Here is a 23931-nt window from a genome sequence, read left to right on the forward strand (position 1 = left end):
GTCTGGGTTTGGTCAGTGGGAGAGATGGAACTTCCATGCTCATGCCTGCATCCCAATCCATACGCTGCGCTGCTCACCACGCCAACAACCATGCCCACGAAGGAAACTTAACCCTTTCCCGTTCTGTTGATGTACATGTACGTCATTATGAAATAAAATAACATTATTGGAACGTCTTCAGGTCGGAAGACGTACCGAGGCTCCCACAAGGCCATGCGTGTGGGCGCGTGGCACAGATTGGTGCCAGCTATCGTAGAGTGCGGGGGTGGTGTCGCTACGGTTCACTGCGGTTAGTAACGACGTCTTTGAAAACGGCGCTATGCCCCTCTAAATAAAATGAACGCTCACCGCTTGCGCGTTCCGAGATTCGGCGGTGAACAAGACACCACCCTGCAACTTGCAGACTTCTCGGAATGGGAAAGGGTTAACATGCTCCTCTAGCATAGCAAGAAAATGCCTTTGCAAAAACTGAAGCACAACCACAAACACTGCAACGTACAGTCGGCGGTGTGCATGAGGCGTGTACCCGTATTGGCGGTGTTTGCATGCGTGCGTACCTATATTATTATTGTGCGTGCGCGCGCGCATACCTATATTGGTGGTGCGTGCGTACCTGTATTCCGATGGAGAGACAGCGAGCGGGCAGCGGCTCGGCCACCACCAGGGTAACTTCCGGCTGCTCCTTCTCCCAGTGCTCGCCGGGGCCGTGCTTTTGAGCGGCCGCCGCCTCCATGGCGACGCTCAGGGCCTTGGCGCTGTCCAGGCTGTCTGAGGAGTTGCTGTAGTTCTGCTGGCCCCACTCGGAGCACGGCGTCGCCCCGGCGGGCCCGCCCGGCGAGGCCTGGTTAGCCCGCGGCAGCACGGTGCGTTGCAGCGGCGAGGGCCGCCCGGCGCCGGGACCCGCCCTGTCGGTGCGGGTGCCGGCCCTCTGGCGGGGCACCGGCTGCAAGGCCGTGGCAGCTGCGCCGTTGCGCCGCTTGCCGGCGCCGGCAGGCTCCAAGTAAGCGTCCTGGACCGACTCGGTGCTGCTTTGCGTCGTGACGGAGATCATCGGCTTGGCCGAACGTGGGGGGATTGGTGGTGGCTTCTTAAATGTTGTTATAGTCGTCACTGAAAGGTAAAACACATTGGTCATTATTATTCCGACTACGCTTGCTTACCCAGGAAAGCCTCACTGAGTCTCAGTTATGTATTTTTAGGAAAGTTTTGCCAAGTTCTTTAATCAGGGGTGGGGGTTGATGTTACTTTGCGTATGTACGCGTGTGTACGTTGAACTTCTTTCGTACCGTACATAGTCAACCGTGCTAATAGGAGGTGGGGGCGCGAAGGACGACAATGTAGAGCGACAGCATCAGCACAACTGTGAACGCCCTCGCAGGCGAATAGACTCGGCAAAAAACGCTGCGCTAAAAAGGCAGAGTGTGTCATAGACAATGTTTTGGGCAAAGGCCCTTCCTCAAAACACACACAGAGGCCAGAAACGTGATAGAGTATAATTGAGAGGTGGGAGGGTATATAATTGCGGTTCTTGAGCACTACTTTTGCCAATGCCGTTGTGGGCCGCGTTGCATGGCAGGCAAACGAGCGGCTTGTTACCGGCGGTGTGACAGATCTGTTGAGAGGTCCGCGCCGGCTGATAGCACGCGCCGGCGCTGGCTCTGATGGTCGAGATGGCGGTCATTGGCGGCGGCGGTGACCCGGAGCGAATGGAGACGCCGTCGCTGCCGTCGGCGTATCCCTCTTGGATGGCTCGCAGGTAGCTGTGTGAGCGCGAGCGGAAGCAGCCAGGCAGGTCCAGGGCCTCCATTGCCTGAGACTCCATTTCACTGAACACGGATTCACACACCGTCTCAAACTGAAACACGCACGCGCACACAGGCAGACACACATAACAGCCACAGATGGAAGTTACCGGTTAATCAAAACGAGTTGTGGGGATCCAAAGTAAAACGAACATCATAATTACTAATAATCCACAGCCCTTTCTCAATATACTGCTGGAAGTAAGCCTTTCCATGGGGGCTGTTTGACTTATATCTTTTTTTATTTTACCAGGTAAGGCTCACTGAGCTATACAGCTTTTTTTCAGAAGCGACCTCACTACAAATGATAGCTCAACGAAGTGGCCTATCACGTGGAAATGTATAGCAGCCAAATAGTCTAAACGCATGTTTATAAATGTGGAGGGAAAACCTGAGGGCCCAGAGATAAATCCACACAACCACTGGATCAGAGACACGCAAAATCCAAATATACAGGCGTCAGGGTGGGGATCGTACCCACGACCTCCTGTATACCAAGCGAGGTAGTTAACATCTCGCCACCGTGCTGCATATAATAAGAGCCGTGACCTAAACAGGATTCGAACTCACGTGGCCAGGTTCATCGCACAATGCACTAGCCACTGCACCACCGCTCCACCCCAGACCCAAAATAGGAAGTGGTAATCATGTTATAAAGAGATCCCATAGCCCTAGATTCGGATGTTGGGTTGCCATCTGTTCGGGTTTTCCCAGTATCCTTTTTTTTAGGCACCTGCTGTCCTACAAATTCTGCACATTTCTTTGGGATATTAAAAGTCCCAGTTTTTCTGCAATTGCTAATAATATATAATAACTCTGGACAATGCGTTTGCTTGCAGTTCTCCCACTCTCCTGATGCTGCGGCAGAGTCTCCTTCCCACGACCTGCCGTGGTGCAAAGCCCCGAGCGAGGTGGCAGCCCTCATCACTAGCTCGGAGCCCCTCCCTTGGCAGGCTCTCTCGGGCCCTGCTCGTCCTCGCAGTTGACTGGGGCTCTGCCATGCTCGCCGCCACGCTTCCTTGCGGAGCCACCGTGGACCGGGTGCCAATCAGTCCTCTCCAGCGAATGCCGGTTGGGCCTGGAAGCACCTCTGCTCATCGCAGGGTCTCTCGGCATATTCGTCATGTTCGCCACGTGCATACGGGGTGTCGCGTGCTCCTGCGCCTGTGTTCATGTCAAAGGGAAGCTCCGTGAGTGGGTTCGGTTGAGGTGTAAAAGGCCGACTCTGGGCGATGTGGTTTTGGCAGCGGGCGAGCGTAGAGCGATCGATCGTGCGGGTTTGCCGACCTGGCTGACGCAGCTGGCCTGACTCACGGTGCTCACTGCTCGCAGGTAGCTCTCGTTACGCGACCGGTACCTGCGATCAGCACACGCACGCACAGTGCATGGTCACAGCGTGGGTCACAGCGTGGGTCACAGCGCATGGTCACGTGCTTGGTCACAGCGTGGGTCACAGCGCATGGTCACAGTGCTCGGTCACAGCATGGGTCACAGCGTGGGTCACAGCGTGGGTCACAGCGTGGGTCACAGCGTGGGCCAGAGTGCTCGGTCACAGCATGGGTCACAACGCTCGGTCACAACACGAGACGCGTCAGACACCCGCGAGACACAGCGAGTCGCAACGCAAGACATGAGACACGATGAGTCACAGCGAGCGACAGCATGAGCCACTTGCCGACTGGGAGTGCGGAGAACCCGGTTTACCTGTCGGCGGCGTGCTCGCTCATGGTGCGCTGCCCGGTGGCCTTGAGGTAGCTCTCCCGCCGCGAGGCCCCTTTGGGGGACACCTTGGGGCTGTCCGACTCCCCGCCGCTGTCCTCGTCGCCCATCGCCTTGATGTAGCTGCCGCTCCGCATGCGTCTGCAAGGGATCTCGTCCTCCTTCCCGACGTTCCATTCCTCCTTGGGCACCTGTGACACAAGCGGACACTTCTGCATTAAGATTGTTTTTTTTTCCGGCCGTGTGGACACAGAGGGGGGGGGGGGGGGGGCAAGGTGGTGGGGGGGGACTGGGGTGCCACCTGTCTAGGTTTGACCCAGACAGTCCAGCAATCGGCATGTGTTCGTCTGATAGAAATTGATTGGGGTGCTGCGGTGGCGAGATGTTATCTCCCTCGCCTGGTATGCATGAAGGTAGTGGGTTCGATCCTGACCCTGACGCTTGAATATCTGGAGTGTGCTTACTCTCCTACCATGGTCGAGTGGATTTTTATCGGTGTGCTCCGGATTTTCCCTTCACATTTAGATTCAATGTGCGTTTAAGAGTATCTGGCTGCCATCAATTTCCACAAAAGCCACTTCGTTGAGCTATCATTTGTGGTCAGGTCGCTTCTGAAAAAGAACTACACAGCTCAGTGGGCCTTACCTGATTAGATAAAATAGGTAAAAATTGGTAATTGGATTTGCACCGAGCCCCTGGCAGCGGTCTCGCTGTGTTGATCTCTATTTGTGTCGAGTAGTGGTAGTGTCATCTCCCATTCCAGGCGTTATCCTGGTGCCACAGCATTACAGCACGGCTGTGCCATGTGGGCTGTAAGTCGCAACTAGCTTTACGTGGCGCCGAGGGCTGTCGATAGGGGGGGGGATATAGGAATCAAGGGCCAGTGGCACCATCTTTGTTTTTGTGCGGCAAGCTGGCATGGTCGGGCAGGGCACGGCGCCCCATGATTCTGCACAGTTGCTTAGAAGCCGGTTGCAAGTCTGTTGTAGTTTTCCGCTTTAAAACGTTCGAAAATGTACGCGCAAATGCGCTCAATGGGGATCGTACACACACACGGCAATCGTAGCCCCCTGCCAGAAGACCACTGGCAATTTGCAAACCAGGTACTGTGCTGAGTCACGTATCCACAGGGGCCGCTGCCACTGGGGGTGGCATCTCTTGTGTTTATGATGAGACGGGGTATAAAGTTCTCTCAGATGCTCGGTGCATAGCGCGCTTCGTCAAAAACTAAATCACGATAGTGTGTGTGTATAAAATGCAGTAGAATATCATTACACCGTGTGTGTATTAAAAGTTTACAATGCATATGCATAAAAGCGCCACTTTCAGCTCTGGGCATGGGTGATTCCAGGCAGGAGATTGAGTGACCCTTGAGGCCTGCTGGCTGAAGTCAGGAACTTTGACTCGGTTATGCGAGGGCACCACGATCTCGAGATATTAATTCCCTCGCCTGGTATGCAGGAGGTCATGGGTTCGATCCCGACCTTGACGCCGGCTGCTGTATATTTGGGGTTTGCGTCTCTCTTTCCCCGTGGTCACGTGGATTTTTCTCCGGGTCCTCCGGTTTTTCCCTCTACATTTAAAACATGCACTATAGAGTATTTGTCTGCGATACATTTCCACGTGATGATAAGCCACTTCGTTATCATTTGTGGCCAGGTCGCTTCTGAGAAAGCTCAGTGGGTCCTACCTGGTAAAGTAAAAAAAGTTTAGTTCTGCCGCACGGTCATCGGTGTTCCCAGCTCCTAACACGAAACACGGGGACACTGCTGCTTGTTATAGTTGAGTTCGAAAGAAATTCAGCAGACAGGCAGTCCTCGGCTCACCAACACAATTCGTTCCTGAGAGCCGTTCGTAAGTCGGAACACAATAATGTACTGTATTTAAATGCCCATACGGTCAGTGTTGGGTATTTATATACGCATTGGGATCCTAGGGTGGAATGCGCATTATAAATTTGAATTCTTATTTTTAAATGTGTTATGGTTCAACAAGGGAAGCATTGTTACACTCATAATTAAGAATACATATTGTACATTTGCATGTAGCACTATAAAGAAATACTATATAGTAAACAAAGCATTAAATTAACATAAATATGTAATGGGCTCGAATTAGGCGCACTCACAACTTCTTGGAAGGCAACACTATTTATTGTTAATACAACGCAACACTTAACATAGGTTGGTGACCACCGACCTATTCTCGTTAACACACATCACTCACTAGCACCGACTCTCGGATACAACTCGCGTGTCCAAGCTAGGAGGGCTACTGGCTGGTCACGCTGACTTGAGGCTTGACTCTTCTTCACGAGGTGTCTTCCTGACGCATCTTCTTTCTTGACACGAGCAGCCTCGAACCCGGTGCGGAGGCCGCTTATATGCGCCTCGGCGTGTCCGGGCCACATCCCGGCCACGCCCACCTTCGAGAACTCTCGAGAAGGCTCCTCTCCTGTCCACGTGACTCACAGGGTGCCCCAGGGGCCCCCGGCCCCCACCTTGATCCGGTCACGTGTTCAGCCGGGTTCACTCAAGAGTGCCACGGCCTCACAATACCCCCTGCGGCCCTGACGCACGGCCTCCAGATCTCCCGAACCGGCCGTGATGTCATTCCCGCGTCCAGCCGTGATGACGTCATGTGTATGCGTGTGTACCCGCGTGGTAGTAACGCTCCCTCGCGTAGTGACGTCACACGCGTGTGTTATTGTGTAGTGAGGCTACAAGTCACTACAAATATAAGGAAAAAAATTGTTGCATTTTCACTTACCTTGAGTCCTAATGCTGGCTTGCTTGTCGGAAGCGGGGAAATGAGTCACCACAATTACACATGCAACAAAGATCCCCCGTATGGACTGAGCACACTGTTGGGGCAAGTGCTGTTAGCGAGCACCTATGAAGGCCAGAACGGTACACGAGGGGGTGGGTGGCCAGCACCACGCCCGACCGCTTTTGTCTCCCTAATGATAATGTTTACACAGCACCAGGTGCTCTTTTGAGGCTGAGTCGACCTAGGGGAGGCCCAGGACCGGTTCAGATAATCATCACTGGTGTTGGCCTATGAGCGAGATCCAAACTCGGGTCGCCACTTTCGTAGCACAAGCAGTAGGGGGCGATGTTGCTACACCTAATCGGATGATACGAAGGGAGAGTTTGAGGCCTAGTTCTAGGCTTTAGGCCTAGCTGTAGGCTTTAGGCCGCTGTTAGTTAATTTTTAATTTAAATGTTTCAATTATTAATGTAAAAGTTTGTAATTTAAATGTTTCTATTTAAAAACATCAGGGAATGTAACATTGTTAAACATTAACTCCCTTTCACACACGCGGGGGTACGATACGAAGGGAGAGTTTGAGGCCTAGTTGGAAGCTTTAGGTCTAGCTGTAGGCTTTAGGCCGCTGTGAGTTCATTTTTAATTAATTTTATTTATTTATTAATGTAACAGCTTTAAATATAAATGTTTCTATTTAAAAAAAACATCATGGAATGTTACATTGTTAAACATTAACTCCCTTTCACACACGCGGGGGTACGATACGAAGGGAGAGTTTGAGGCCTAGTTCTAGGCTTTAGGCCTAGCTGTAGGCTTTAGGCCGCTGTGAGTTAATTTTTAATGTAAATGTTTTAATTAAAAGCTATCTCAGGGAATTATAAGGGAATGTTACACTTGTTTAGCCAGGATAAATGTTTTAATTAAAAGCTATCTCAGGGAATTATAAGGGAATGTTACACTTGTTTAGCCAGGAAAGCGTCACTGAGTCTAAAGGTTTTTGTAGGGTCCTGCCAAGTGTTTGCAGTAGGGGGCGATGTTGCTACACGGACGGACGGACGGACGATATAATCTATTGTAGGCTGGTTCACTTCGTTCCTACCAGTATAAGTGTTGCCTCTACTTCAACGTCTCGGTCGTCACGGTGCCCACTACACAGGCATACACAAAGATCCCCAGTATAGCCTTAACAGACTGTAGAGGCAAGTGCTGTTAGGGAGCACCTATGAAGGCCGGTACGGTACACGAGGGGGTGGGTGGCCAGCACCACGCCCGACCGCCTTTGTCTCCCCAGTGGCGATGTTTACACACTCCACCAGGTACTCATTTAAGGCTGAGTCGACCTGGGGGAGGCCCAGGACCGGTTCAGATAATCGTCACTGGGTGTTGGCCGTGAGCGGGAATCGAACTCGGGTCGCCAGGTTCGTAGCGCAGCGCACTAACCGCTACACTACCGCTCCCCTCGGGCATACACACTCACTTTCACACACACGCATACTCACTTTCACACACTCACTTTCACACACACGTGTGCATGCACACACAAACACTCACCACCAGCGTGAGGCCGACTCACTACATATTGCAGAGGATCGCTTCTCTGAACAAAATAGTTCCATCCACGATTCAATTTGCAAGTGAGAGTTCGCGGTTTAAGTCCATGTTCATTTTTGTTATATTCCGTGGAAGCTGGTTCGTTAGTATGGGTGTTCGTAAGTGTGGGTGTTCATAAATATGGGTGTTCGTAAGTATGGGTATTCATAAGTGGAGGTTTTCGTAAGTATGGGTGTTCGTAAGTTTGGGTGTTCGTAAGTTTGGGTGTTCATAAGTATGGGTGTTCATAAGTATGGGTGTTCGTAAGTATGGGTGTTCGTAAGTATGGGTATTCGTAAGTGTGGGTTTTCGTAAGTATGGGTGTTCGTAAGTATGGGTGTTTATAAGTATCGGTGTTCATAAGTGAGGGTGTCTGTAAGTATGGGTATCCGTAAGTGAGGATGTTCATAAGTACGGGTATCCATAAGTATAGGTGTTCATAAGTGTGGGTGTTCGTAAGTATGGGTGTCTGTAAGTCGATGCCTGCCTGTACATACAGACGTGGTGGCGAGCAATGTGGGCACAGGTTGGGCACGCGGCAGTGCCACACGGAGAGCTCACATGGACCTGCGCGGCAGAGGGCCCCTCTCTCCCCCGAGAGCCCCCCCCCAACTCCCTACCCCCCACCGCCTGAAGCCGACTCCATGGTGAGCCGAGCGACGCTGCACACACCACGGGGTTTTGACCACCTCCATCTCAGTCAAGGGCCCGGGAGAATATTTCCCCATCCAGCACAACCACCACCAACCATCAAAACGTCCAGAATACCTCCTGCGATGGCCATAGCCTGCGAGTTGTGTGCCACCTACTGCAGTTACCAGCAGGCTGTTGAACAGTCAATCAGAAATGAAACTCTACAGCAAAACCATAGACCACGTTTTGCTTTCTTTTAAAAAAAAATGCACTTGATTTCAGCTCATATATTTGCGGCTTCTATCGTTTGTATTTTAAAAATATTCTCTGAAATCCTTCCCTCGTCACAGGATATTTATGTATTAACCAAAACAACATTCAAAATAAACACATCAAAACCTTTACAAAGTATTTACCCGTGAATTACAAATATGCAGTATTAACCTGCAATATTGATCGCCTCATATTTCCCTTCAGTAGACGGCATTAAATGGCTCCTCGTACAAAGTCATTACAGCTGCTGCAGGTCCGACAGAAAACATGAAGTATGCACTGTGCAGAGCCCTGTCGAATTCTGGAGCCTCAATCTCCCAAACACATGACATGATAACAACTGCAGACGCATGCAGATTGTGGTCTTTAGCAAAAGTGTCATACTGTTATAAATTGTGTGGGGGCAACCCCAGCTAATCATACGAGACCCACTCGGCCAAGCATGTTTATCATGCGTGACATGAGGCCCTTTTCCAATATGGCAGGTGCAAGATATGGGGTGAGTGAGATGAGCGAGACAAAGGGCGAGGGAAAAGTAGGGCGAGTGCGATCAGCCGGATGAATGAGGTAGGGGAGTGAGACGTGGGATGGGTGGGATGATCCAGACTGACAAGCATCTGAGACCTGGGCATCCGAGACACGGACATCTGAGACATGGACATCTGAGACACGGACATCTGAGACACGGGCATCTGAGACACGGGCATCGGAGACACGGACATCTGAGACATGGACATCTGAGACACGGGCATCTGAGACACGGACATCTGAGACACGGGTATCTGAGAGACGGACATCTGAGACACGGACATCTCAGACACGGGCATCGGAGAGATGGGCATCTGAGAGACGGATTTTTGAGACACGGACATCTGAGACACGGGCATCGGAGACACGGGCATCTGAGACACGGACATCTGAGACACGGGCATCTGAGACACGGGCATCTGAGACACGGGCATCTGAGACACGGACATCTGAGACACGGACATCTGAGACACGGGCATCTGAAACACGGGCATCGGAGACACGGACATCGGAGACACGGACATCGGAGACACGGACATCTGAGACACGGACATCTGAGACACGGGTATCTGAGACACGGACATCTGAGACACGGGCATCTGAGACACGGGCATCTGAAAGATGGGCATCTGAGACACGGACATCTGAGACACGGGCATCTGAGACACGGACATCTGAGACACGGGTATCTGAGAGACGGACATCTGAGACACGGGCATCTGAGACACGGGCATCGGAGAGATGGGCATCTGAGAGACGGATATTTGAGACACGGACATCTGAGACACGGGCATCGGAGACACGGGCATCTGAGACACGGACATCTGAGACACGGACATCTGAGACACGGGCATCTGAGACACGGACATCGGAGACACGGACATCGGAGACACGGACATCGGAGACACGGACATCTGAGACATGGACATCTGAGACACGGACATCTGAGACACGGGTATCTGAGACACGGACATCTGAGACACGGGCATCTGAGAGATGGGCATCTGAGACACGGGCATCTGAGACACGGACATCTGAGAGACGGACATCTGAGACACGGGCATCTGAGACACGGGCATCTGAGACACGGGCATCTGAGACACGGGCATCGGAGAGATGGGCATCTGAGACACAGGCATCTGAGACACGGACATCTGAGACACGGGCATCTGAGACACGGACATCTGAGACACGGGTATCTGAGAGACGGACATCTGAGACATGGGCATCTGAGACACGGACATCTGAGACACAGACATCTGAGACACGGGCATCTGAGAGACGGACATCTGAGACACGGACATCTGAGACACAGACATCTGAGACACGGGTATCTGAGAGACGGACATCTGAGACACGGGCATCTGAGACACGGGTATCTGAGAGACGGGCATCTGAGACACGGACATCTGAGACACGGGCATCTGAGAGATGGGCAACTGAGACACGGGCATCTGAGACACGGACATCTGAGACACGGGCATCTGAGACACGGACATCTGAGACACGGGTATCTGAGAGACGGACATCTGAGACACGGGCATCTGAGACACGGGCATCTGAGACACGGGCATCGGAGAGATGGGCATCTGAGACACAGGCATCTGAGACACGGACATCTGAGACACGGGCATCTGAGACACGGACATCTGAGACACGGGTATCTGAGAGACGGACATCTGAGACACGGGCATCTGAGACACGGGCATCTGAGACACGGGCATCTGAGACACGGACATCTGAGACACGGGCATCTGAGACACGGGCATCTGAGACACGGGCATCTGAGACACGGGCATCGGAGAGATGGGCATCTGAGACACAGGCATCTGAGACACGGACATCTGAGACACGGGCATCTGAGACACGGACATCTGAGACACGGGTATCTGAGAGACGGACATCTGAGACATGGGCATCTGAGACACGGACATCTGAGACACAGACATCTGAGACACGGGCATCTGAGAGACGGACATCTGAGACACGGACATCTGAGACACAGACATCTGAGACACGGGTATCTGAGAGACGGACATCTGAGACACGGGCATCTGAGACACGGGTATCTGAGAGACGGGCATCTGAGACACGGACATCTGAGACACGGGCATCTGAGAGATGGGCAACTGAGACACGGGCATCTGAGACACGGACATCTGAGACACGGGCATCTGAGACACGGACATCTGAGACACGGGTATCTGAGAGACGGACATCTGAGACACGGGCATCTGAGACACGGGCATCTGAGACACGGGCATCGGAGAGATGGGCATCTGAGACACAGGCATCTGAGACACGGACATCTGAGACACGGGCATCTGAGACACGGACATCTGAGACACGGGTATCTGAGAGACGGACATCTGAGACACGGGCATCTGAGACACGGGCATCTGAGACACGGGCATCTGAGACACGGGCATCGGAGAGATGGGCATCTGAGACACAGGCATCTGAGACACGGACATCTGAGACACGGACATCTGAGACACGGGTATCTGAGACACGGGTATCTGAGAGACGGACATCTGAGAGACGGACATCTGAGACATGGGCATCTGAGACACGGACATCTGAGACACGGACATCTGAGACACGGGCATCTGAGAGACGGACATCTGAGACACGGACATCTGAGACACGGACATCTGAGACACGGACATCTGAGACACGGGCATCTGAGAGACGGACATCTGAGAGATGGGCATCTGAGACACGGGCATCTGAGACACGGACATCTGAGACACGGGCATCTGAGACACGGACATCTGAGACACGGGTATCTGAGAGACGGACATCTGAGACACGGGTATCTGAGACACGGGCATCTGAGACACGGGCATCGGAGAGATGGGCATCTGAGAGACGGATATTTGAGACACGGACATCTGAGACACGGGCATCGGAGACACGGACATCTGAGACACGGGTATCTGAGAGACGGACATCTGAGACACGGGTATCTGAGACACGGGCATCTGAGACACGGGCATCGGAGAGATGGGCATCTGAGAGACGGATATTTGAGACACGGACATCTGAGACACGGGCATCGGAGACACGGACATCTGAGACACGGACATCTGAGACACGGGCATCGGAAACACGGGCATCGGAGACACGGACATCGGAGACACGGACATCGGAGACACGGACATCGGAGACACGGGTATCTGAGAGACGGACATCTGAGACACGGACATCTCAGACACGGGCATCGGAGAGATGGGCATCTGAGAGACGGATTTTTGAGACACGGACATCTGAGACACGGGCATCGGAGACACGGGCATCTGAGACACGGACATCTGAGACACGGGCATCTGAGACACGGGCATCTGAGACACGGGCATCTGAGACACGGACATCTGAGACACGGACATCTGAGACACGGGCATCTGAAACACGGGCATCGGAGACACGGACATCGGAGACACGGACATCGGAGACACGGACATCTGAGACACGGACATCTGAGACACGGGTATCTGAGACACGGACATCTGAGACACGGGCATCTGAGACACGGGCATCTGAAAGATGGGCATCTGAGACACGGACATCTGAGACACGGGCATCTGAGACACGGACATCTGAGACACGGGTATCTGAGAGACGGACATCTGAGACACGGGCATCTGAGACACGGGCATCGGAGAGATGGGCATCTGAGAGACGGATATTTGAGACACGGACATCTGAGACACGGGCATCGGAGACACGGGCATCTGAGACACGGACATCTGAGACACGGACATCTGAGACACGGGCATCTGAGACACGGACATCGGAGACACGGAGACACGGACATCGGAGACACGGACATCTGAGACATGGACATCTGAGACACGGACATCTGAGACACGGGTATCTGAGACACGGACATCTGAGACACGGGCATCTGAGAGATGGGCATCTGAGACACGGGCATCTGAGACACGGACATCTGAGAGACGGACATCTGAGACACGGGCATCTGAGACACGGGCATCTGAGACACGGGCATCTGAGACACGGGCATCGGAGAGATGGGCATCTGAGACACAGGCATCTGAGACACGGACATCTGAGACACGGGCATCTGAGACACGGACATCTGAGACACGGGTATCTGAGAGACGGACATCTGAGACATGGGCATCTGAGACACGGACATCTGAGACACAGACATCTGAGACACGGGCATCTGAGAGACGGACATCTGAGACACGGACATCTGAGACACAGACATCTGAGACACGGGTATCTGAGAGACGGACATCTGAGACACGGGCATCTGAGACACGGGTATCTGAGAGACGGGCATCTGAGACACGGACATCTGAGACACGGGCATCTGAGAGATGGGCAACTGAGACACGGGCATCTGAGACACGGACATCTGAGACACGGGCATCTGAGACACGGACATCTGAGACACGGGTATCTGAGAGACGGACATCTGAGACACGGGCATCTGAGACACGGGCATCTGAGACACGGGCATCGGAGAGATGGGCATCTGAGACACAGGCATCTGAGACACGGACATCTGAGACACGGGCATCTGAGACACGGACATCTGAGACACGGGTATCTGAGAGACGGACATCTGAGACACGGGCATCTGAGACACGGGCATCTGAGACACGGGCATCTGAGACACGGACATCTGAGACACGGGCATCTGAGACACGGGCATCTGAGACACGGGCATCTGAGACACGGGCATCGGAGAGATGGGCATCTGAGACACAGGCATCTGAGACACGGACATCTGAGACACGGGCATCTGAGACACGGACATCTGAGACACGGGTATCTGAGAGACGGACATCTGAGACATGGGCATCTGAGACACGGACATCTGAGACACAGACATCTGAGACACGGGCATCTGAGAGACGGACATCTGAGACACGGACATCTGAGACACAGACATCTGAGACACGGGTATCTGAGAGACGGACATCTGAGACACGGGCATCTGAGACACGGGTATCTGAGAGACGGGCATCTGAGACACGGACATCTGAGACACGGGCATCTGAGAGATGGGCAACTGAGACACGGGCATCTGAGACACGGACATCTGAGACACGGGCATCTGAGACACGGACATCTGAGACACGGGTATCTGAGAGACGGACATCTGAGACACGGGCATCTGAGACACGGGCATCTGAGACACGGGCATCGGAGAGATGGGCATCTGAGACACAGGCATCTGAGACACGGACATCTGAGACACGGGCATCTGAGACACGGACATCTGAGACACGGGTATCTGAGAGACGGACATCTGAGACACGGGCATCTGAGACACGGGCATCTGAGACACGGGCATCTGAGACACGGGCATCGGAGAGATGGGCATCTGAGACACAGGCATCTGAGACACGGACATCTGAGACACGGACATCTGAGACACGGGTATCTGAGACACGGGTATCTGAGAGACGGACATCTGAGAGACGGACATCTGAGACATGGGCATCTGAGACACGGACATCTGAGACACGGACATCTGAGACACGGGCATCTGAGAGACGGACATCTGAGACACGGACATCTGAGACACGGACATCTGAGACACGGACATCTGAGACACGGGCATCTGAGAGACGGACATCTGAGAGATGGGCATCTGAGACACGGGCATCTGAGACACGGACATCTGAGACACGGGCATCTGAGACACGGACATCTGAGACACGGGTATCTGAGAGACGGACATCTGAGACACGGGTATCTGAGACACGGGCATCTGAGACACGGGCATCGGAGAGATGGGCATCTGAGAGACGGATATTTGAGACACGGACATCTGAGACACGGGCATCGGAGACACGGACATCTGAGACACGGGTATCTGAGAGACGGACATCTGAGACACGGGTATCTGAGACACGGGCATCTGAGACACGGGCATCGGAGAGATGGGCATCTGAGAGACGGATATTTGAGACACGGACATCTGAGACACGGGCATCGGAGACACGGACATCTGAGACACGGACATCTGAGACACGGGCATCGGAAACACGGGCATCGGAGACACGGACATCGGAGACACGGACATCGGAGACACGGACATCGGAGACACGGACATCTGAGAGACGGACATCTGAGACACGGGTATCTGAGACACGGACATCTGAGACACGGGCATCTGAGAGATGGGCATCTGAGACACGGGCATCTGAGACACGGACATCTGAGACACGGACATCTGAGACACGGGCATCTGAGACACGGACATCTGAGACACGGGTATCTGAGAGACGGGCATCTGAGACACGGGCATCTGAGACACGGGCATCTGAGACACGGGCATCGGAGAGATGGGCATCTGAGACACAGGCATCTGAGACACGGACATCTGAGACACGGGCATCTGAGACACGGACATCTGAGACACGGGTATCTGAGACACGGGTATCTGAGAGACGGACATCTGAGACATGGGCATCTGAGACACGGACATCTGAGACACGGACATCTGAGACACGGGCATCTGAGAGACGGACATCTGAGACACAGACATCTGAGACACGGACATCTGAGACACGGGTATCTGAGAGACGGACATCTGAGACACGGGCATCTGAGACACGGGCATCTGAGACACGGGTATCTGAGAGACGGGCATCTGAGACACGGGCATCTGAGACACAGGCATCGGAGAGATGGGCATCTGAGAGACGGACATCTGAGAGACGGACATCTGAGACACGGGCATCTGAGACACGGACATCTGAGACACGGACATCTGAGACACGGGTATCTGAGACACGGGTATCTGAGAGACGGACATCTGAGACATGGGCATCTGAGACACGGACATCTGAGACACGGACATCTGAGACATGGGCATCTGAGAGACGGACATCTGAGAGACGGACATCTGAGAGACGGACATCTGAGAGACGGACATCTGAGACACGGACATCTGAGACACGGGCATCTGAGAGACGGACATCTGAGAGACGGACATCTGAGACACGGGCATCTGAGACACGGGCATCTGAGACACGGGCATCTGAGACACGGGCATCTGAGACACGGGCATCTGAGACATCGGCATCTGAGAGATGGGCATCTGAGACGCGGGTGTCTGAGACACGGGCATCTGAGACACGGGCATCTGAGACACGGACATCTGAGACACGGGCATCTGAGACACGGGCATCTGAGACATCGGCATCTGAGAGATGGGCATCTGAGACGCGGGTGTCTGAGACACGGGCATCTGAGACACGGACATCTGAGACACGGGCATCTGAGACACGGGCATCTGAGACACGGACATCTGAGACACGGGCATCTGAGACACGGGCATCTGAGACACGGGCATCTGAGACACGGGCATCTGAGACACGGGCATCTGAGACACGGGCATCTGAGACACGGACATCTGAGACACGGACATCTAAAAGATGGGCATCTGAGACACGGACATCTGAGACATCGGCAGGCACAGCAAGATGACCCAAGCGATACCCGAACAAGAAATATGGAAAAACGGGAGGAGACACAGACGAGGGAGACACGAGCCAAACAGGGCATGACATTGCTTGTATATCCATTAAGTGTTCTTGTATAAATCATTAAAGGTTCAGGATGATGTGAAAATACAAGTGGATGATTATCTCGGGAGGAGGAAAATGTAAATTCTCCAAAGGGTAAATACCAATCAACTGAGAGAAAAGAAATCAGCTGGCATCCCGTGCCAAGAGCTGGAATAATACATATTAAAGATCAAGATCTATATGTCACCATGGCTAAAGCCGTTAACACCACCAAAATATTAAAACTCATTAAGCGATAAAACCTAAGTAAATATGCCGACATTAGAGGTGCATAGGTCAGATTGTTACTGGAATAGATACCGAGACAGATCTGTGCATAGATTGGAACACCAAGCCGATCGAGATCGGGTCACATCCCACACGGCTCGTCAGACCGCGGTCCACTCAGCCAATTGGAGTGAGCCAAGCGAGCGAGTGAGCGAGCAGGCAGCTGGGATCAGGCGCTGGAGTGAACAGCGCCTGCGTCGTGCACGGCCGCTCGCCTGCTGCGACCCCGCAGCCGGTGCCCCGTGTAGCAGCCTCAGATCTCTCCTCACGGCCTGTTGCTCTCCCTGTGATCTCTCGTCATGGCCTGGTGCTCTCCCTGTGATCTCTCGTCATGGCCTGGTGCTCTCCCTGTGATCTCTCTGCACGGGGCTCTACTCACGTGAGCACACAAACGATCGCTCGCATGAGGTTGCTTCCGCTCCCCCCACCCCGCATGGCTTTGTTGCTCCCTCCGCCTGGGGCTCCACTCAGCCCACCACTGACACGCCCTGCCATGGCCTCACCTTGACCTCCGTCTCTGCTTTGGTTCCATCCCGTCCTGCCGGTCTACGTTCTCGGCAGGCTTAATTGAGCTTATATTTAACCTCAGCCTCCTCACCCCACGTGATGTTCGTGTTGGGATGTTCTGGTGGCAGGGATTAATTCGTAGCAATATCTGGTGCTGTTATGTTTAGCTTTATTAAAGGACACGACACAGTTTTGATAACAGACCTCGGCTCACTGAGGGACGCGTCCGTGTTTGTTCTAACCAAAGTGGCGCTGGATAGGGCGAACGCCATGCACACCGCTTTATTTTACCCCACTCGACCTCTCCCGTGACCCGCTTAGCGGTGGCGTCCCGGGCAACCGGCTGGCTGACTGGCGTTGCTCACCTGGAGGTAGTGGGGTGACTTGTCGATGGTGACCTTCCTGCTCATCTCAGGATGCGGCTTCCAGGGGAGCTCCGGAGGGGGCAGCCGCCGAGGAGGGGGCTCCGACACTCGCCACGCCAGTTCTGGAGGTTTGCGGGGCACCTCGGGCTTAAACGTGGGGGGCCGTTCCCTCATTTTATCCACGTTGATCGCCGCCTTGCTGTAGACTTCTCGCGCTTGGCTCACGGTGAGCGAGGACCAGGAGCTGTGCTTCACGAAGTGGCCCTCGGGAACGGCTTGCAGGCTCACACAGGTCGGGCACTTTACGATGTCCTCGTTGCTCTTGGAGGCCTTGAGGGCCTGCTCGGGCAGCGAGTGCGACGACTCGAGCTGGTAGCGTGGCGGCGGTGGTGGGAACTCAGCGTAGCGCGCGGGCACGACGGGGCCATGGCACAGGCTCTCGCTGTCCAGGTTGTCGTCGGAGCTCCACCAGCCGGCCTGTGGGGCGCGCGGCTTACCGCGGTCGCGGCTCTTGCTCCGTTTGCCATGGTGCCTGCCGTGGTGTGCCTGGTCGTTCTGGTGGTGGTGGTGCTTCACTATGGAGCCGGTGCCGTGCAGCTTGCTCTTGGCGGCGGCTCCCTCCAAGGAGTGCGACTTGGTGAAGAGCTTCTGGACGGAATGGACCAGGTGACGGATTTTGCCGGGGCTGTCGCTTCGATGCTCCGTCATGGTGCGCTGGTACTGCAGCGTGAGGAAGCCGTCGCGGTGCAGCGGAAGCTGCCGCTCAAACTGATCGATGAGCCCCGGAGGGATGCGGTTCACGCGCCCGGGCGGGGGCCCGAAGGGCACGCACTCCTCGGGGCCCTCGTAGTAGGAGGGCGGGCAGTGCATGCGAGGGAACGTGCTGCTGGAAAGGGGCTCGGGGAGGGATGTCGTCGGCACGAGCTGGCATTCTGAGTGGATGGAGTTCCTGGGGGCGTAGCCGGAGCGGTGCGGGTCTCCTCCTTGGCACAGGTCCACGGGGCCCACGAGGCAGGGCCCGTGCATGCCCTCCTGGCAGCAGTGCGAAGGCTGCTGGTGCACATGGTCGTGGTGCACGCGGCAGTCATGGTGCAGGAAGGTGTTGGTGGCCGCAGCCGGGCCCAGCTGCATGATGCCGCGCGTGTTGGCCAGGCTCTTCATGCCGACCGAGAGGCTGCGCGGTCGCCCGCTCCCGGGGGCGACGCCGCAGCGGACGAGCGCCGGGCACCGTCAGGGGGGCGGCCGCTGCCGCCGCGTCACATCCCAGGGCGTGCGCGGTGCTCCCCCCGCTGGTGCAGGCTCATGACGTACTACCTGCGACGTGGCCACACGGGGACGAGCGGTCACGCGGCGAGCAATGGGGCGCGCTGCGCCTCGGGGACGTGCATGCATGGCCGTCCCGTCGACTCCGTCAACATTTTTTTCGTATCTTTTTGTACGCGTCACAAAGAAATGGTTCAACGGCACCCAGACGGTGTGGGATTGTGGGGGGGGGGGGGGGGGGGGCCACACGGGGAGCATTGGGTGAGGCGGGGGGCGAGCCAGGGGTGGGGTGTAATTGGTGTGCCTCGCCTGCTGTGCGACATCAGTGACACGGACACAGACAGAGAAATTAAATAAAAGTGAGAGGAGCATAGAGAGGTGCACACTTGGAACTGCATTGACAGACAAAAACAGGAGCACACAGATCAGAGAACACGCGTATATGTGGTGAATTTAATTCATTGAACTTTCTGGCGAGCCGTGGACAAACACACAATGAGCCCCACAGACCACGGAAATGATAACATCTTTAGCCAGGCAAAAACTCAGGAGACCAAACAGTAAGCATGTGACACACACTATACCTAGCCAACCATGCTAATCTGAGGTGCGGGGGAAAGAAGCCACTGCAGCATAGCTGGAGCATAGCTCCAGTGGCTTCCTCATAGCAGAAGGAAGAGCGCTCCAGATGGCTGCAAAAGTGCATTCGAAAGCACGCAATGGGGTGGCTGTTCGATGGTTAGCCAAAAGCCGCCGCTGCGAGAATGACCGGAGTTCACATGAGGGTGAAATGCACGCAGTTTAAATAATAATACAATTTTATACAGCAATTGCATCCTATAGTGCTGCACATCAATTAGCCGGTTCTTTAGGCAGATGATACAAAAACAAAACCCTCACTTAGCAAATCAAAAACTAAAAGAACTAAAAGATGAATTACTACTATAATGAGCCAAGAATGTCTGTTTGTGTGTAACGCGTGTGACGTCACTCCACATGCCGCGGAAAGACAAAACAAATTTTCGCTAATTCGCTTTAAGTTTCACGTTTCTATATTGAAAGTGAATCTAATAAATAATTTTACGCAGCAACAAAGTGGATTTGGTGTCTTTATTTATTTCCTCAGCACTTGAGATAAAAGGTAAGTCTAATTTATGCTTCTACACTATGGTTAAATAGACATTTCTCGGTGATTTTCCAGATATTCTATCGATTTCCAATTAATTTAAACCTCAGAGACCGAAAGCAGAAGAGAATAAAGTATCAGAGCAGTTAATTTGAACAAATTGAAGGTCAGTTATATACAGTGCTAGTGACATGAAGTGAGATTCACTGCCATTAATACAGTGCTACAGTGAAACACAGTGAAGTGTTTGATGACATACATTTGTGCAAGATTCACTTCCATTAAATTTACAAAAGATACAATTATACTCTGCTCAATTTGTTCGTAAATATTACAGCTTCCATCCTAGAAAGGGCAAAGGGCAAGTACATAAATAATGAGAAAAAAATTGCATCAATTGGAGTCCCTTTGCGTAGGAATCCTCGCGAGAAGAGACGATGGACGGTGGGGGATGAGACAGAGAACCGAGTGGCAGCCCCGGGAGGGAGCGTGCTCAAAGGGATGCCCCCCGCGGAGATGGAGCTACCCGATCGACTCGACGTCTCGCGTGCCGGGCGGACAGTCGCATTGCGGGGGCCAACGAAGCCTTCAACCAGCGGTGGAGTGATCCGTGGCTGGCGACGTGTCATCGGCTCATCCGTAGGATGGGCTTCTCGATTTGCGGATGAAGTCGAAATGAGGAGGCTTGCGGACGGGTGGGGCATGCATGCAGATTGGAGGTCAACCAGCGTGGGCACCGACCGAGGGGCTCAGTGATTGCGGGGTAGATCTACTGCTAGATTAACCGAAAACTGCAAGGGTGCACCTCATGTAGGGAGCTTTATAGCACGAAACAATTGCTGAGCCCAGATCCCCAAAAGCCCAAAAACGACAAAAATCCTACAACAAAGAGCACTCCCATAGTTGTGGTGGATAGAGAGTGCAACGCGCTTCTTGAATGGAACAAGGTTAGAAGAGCTTTGGGAAAAGGAGACGATTGGAGGCAGTTGCCAGGGAAGATGCAAAAAGAGTGTTGTGACCAGCAGATGTTAACTACCTCGCCTGGTATACAGGAGGTCGACGGTTTGATCCTGACCCTGGCGTCCGCTGTATATTTTGAGTTTGCATGTTCTCCACGTGGTCGTGTGGATTTTTCTCTGGGTTCTCCGGTTTCCCCCCCCCCCCACATTTATTAAACATGCCTTAGGGAGCATTTGTCTGCTGCTATACATTTCCACACGGTGACAAGCCACTTCGTTGAGCTATCATTTGTGGCCAGGTCACTTCTGAAAAAGAGCTTCATAGCTCAGTGTGTCTTAGCTAGTAAAATAAACATAGTAATAGTAGCATAGCAGCTTAAAGCGGCTTCCCAAAGCGTAACCAATCAGCGGTTCGGGCTCTGATTATGAGGCGGCCGACCTCAGGGGGAAGCGCTCCTACTGGGAACCCTCATGGCAGGCGGAGCAACCGTGAGAGGACACAGCACGGCTACAGCTGGAGCAGGACGCCACTGCGTCAATTAGCTGGCCGGCAACCCTGAACCAAGCACTGCCTGTTCTCCTATATAACGCGATTAATGTATTGGGGAACACATTTTATTTGTATAACGCGAAAGCGAATTGGATATAATGCGATCGAGCGAATGGAACGATGTTGCACGAGTGGGATTAAGCGGTCGTACAGCTGCCTCGGCGTAGCATCACACAAGGCAGTGGGATGCTGCTGGATGCTTCTAGATGCGCCTCAGTCCTTGTTCAGCCTGCGTATGCATCTCGCATGTTATCGCGAACTGTGCTTTACCCTATATTATCAGCATTATTTATTACAACACGATTTTTCCCTAATGCAGCGTTCTTCAGGACAACTACTGTCCATGTCACGGGAGAAACAGGGGAACGAGACTGTGCAAGGGTAGGGCACAGAGCCGCTTGAGAATCCGTGCAGGACGAGCGAGACACCCCCGGGCGCCGAGGGCACCGACCGCCTCCGTCGTGGCGAGCGGTGTCGGTAGCAGCGGCAGCAACAGCGGCACGGGCTGCCCGCTCCGTGCGCCTCCCTCGCAGCAAAATGCCGCAGAGCGGATAGATTGTGATCTCAAGGTTGCTAAATTCAGAGTTCTATTGTCGCAGGGCAATGTTTGACGATTGGGAAGTGTGAATTGTTCTTACCTGTTCACTTTGGATTTCATTGTTACTTAAGGAAGGAAGTGCCTCTTCTCTGTCTTGTTCCTGTAGATTCATAGAAAAATAAAAACGTGGGCATGTTTTTGCTGAACATCGTCATGGTTGTTTACCCGTCACAGCCTAGCTCGACAAATATGGAAGGCTGATCTGCGTGCCCAGTCTAGACTCGTGCGGTCTGCCATTGCCGTGGCGTGTGGCCAGGTCGCTTCTCAAAAAGAGGCTCATAGCTCACTGGGCTTTACCTGGTAAAATACAATTATTGAGATTTGGTTACCTTCCCTATACTTTGCACTCCTATCGTATGTTTGTATTGTTTGTTCTCATAACGTTCTGACCCACACCTACTGGACATCTGTAAAAAATAGCTTTATAGCTCATCGGATATCTCCAGCATAAATATTCTGTATCTGATTGGTTCACCTCGTGCCACACGAGGCCTACCACTTCCAAACGGCATAAACAACATGTATCTATCAGTGGCATTTATCTGTCAGTGCTGAGACTTCAATTTCTCGAAGCATTGACAGTGGTGAGATATTAACTACCTCGTCTGGTATACAGGAGGTCGTGGGTTCGATCTCGACCCTAACGCCTGCCGTGGTCGTGTGGATTTTTCTCTGGGTTCTCCGGTGTTTCTCTCCACATTTAGAATAAACAACATGCGTTTATAGTATATGGCTGCTCTATATTTCCACGTGATAAGCCACTTTGTTGAGCTATCATTTGTGGCCAGGTCGCTGTATAGCTCAGTGGGCCTTACCTGGTAAAATAAAAATAGTTTATAGTTTAGTTTTAAATAGTTTTAATATGAAAGGCATTTTATAAAATATAGATTATTGTTGTTATTGCACCTCAGCCACACTAATCGGGTACACGGATGGGAAACTTTCAGCCTAGCAATATCGCAAAAGTGAAAGCTCGGTGTTTTTGGCTTTTGATTGTGTAACTCCGAGGTGTGCCTCTATGCTGCCCACCAAAGGCATTCGCAAATCCTATTCCACCTTCCGTAAGGAAAATTCCTATACTCCGCTGCGTCACATTCACAAGCATAGTTTTCCACATTCATATGGTTTCAAAACACATGACGGTGCATACCTAATCAGACAGTATGGCAGGTCCTCTTGTGACAGCTGTATAATGCCCACAGCTGATGCATGTCAAGACGAAATCACTTCTATTTCAGGACGGAGGGTTGTTTCCATGCCCAGCAGCCTATGCGATGCACAAACACACAAAGAGAAGACAGAGATCCCCGGTATGGCCTTAACAGACTGTAGGAGCAAGTGCCGTTAGCGAGAACCTATGAAGGTCGGCACGGCGCACAAGGGGGTGGGTGGCCAACACCACGCC

At 53.1% G+C, this 23931-nt stretch overlaps 1 protein-coding gene across 2 annotated transcripts in view; it reads right to left on the reverse strand.

Moving 5' to 3' along the window:
* The window catches only part of LOC133352949 (disks large-associated protein 1-like), a 53634-nt gene that overhangs the window by 11493 nt on the left and 18210 nt on the right, over positions 1-23931 (reverse strand). For both annotated transcript variants that reach the window (XM_061568963.1, XM_061568964.1), the window contains exons 2-8: positions 23677-23793; positions 22567-22626; positions 18031-19344; positions 3507-3712; positions 3090-3159; positions 1597-1855; positions 614-1110 (exon numbers count right to left, since the gene is read on the reverse strand). In XM_061568963.1, coding sequence (XP_061424947.1) covers positions 614-1110; positions 1597-1855; positions 3090-3159; positions 3507-3712; positions 18031-19191 — 2193 coding nt within the window. In that variant the 5' untranslated portion in view covers positions 19192-19344; positions 22567-22626; positions 23677-23793. The remainder of the gene's footprint in view (positions 1-613; positions 1111-1596; positions 1856-3089; positions 3160-3506; positions 3713-18030; positions 19345-22566; positions 22627-23676; positions 23794-23931) is intronic.

The sequence above is a fragment of the Lethenteron reissneri genome, chromosome 42 (assembly GCF_015708825.2).
Source record: "Lethenteron reissneri isolate LAM-NWPU_2019-01 chromosome 42, ASM1570882v1, whole genome shotgun sequence".
Lineage (NCBI taxonomy): Eukaryota > Metazoa > Chordata > Hyperoartia > Petromyzontiformes > Petromyzontidae > Lethenteron > Lethenteron reissneri.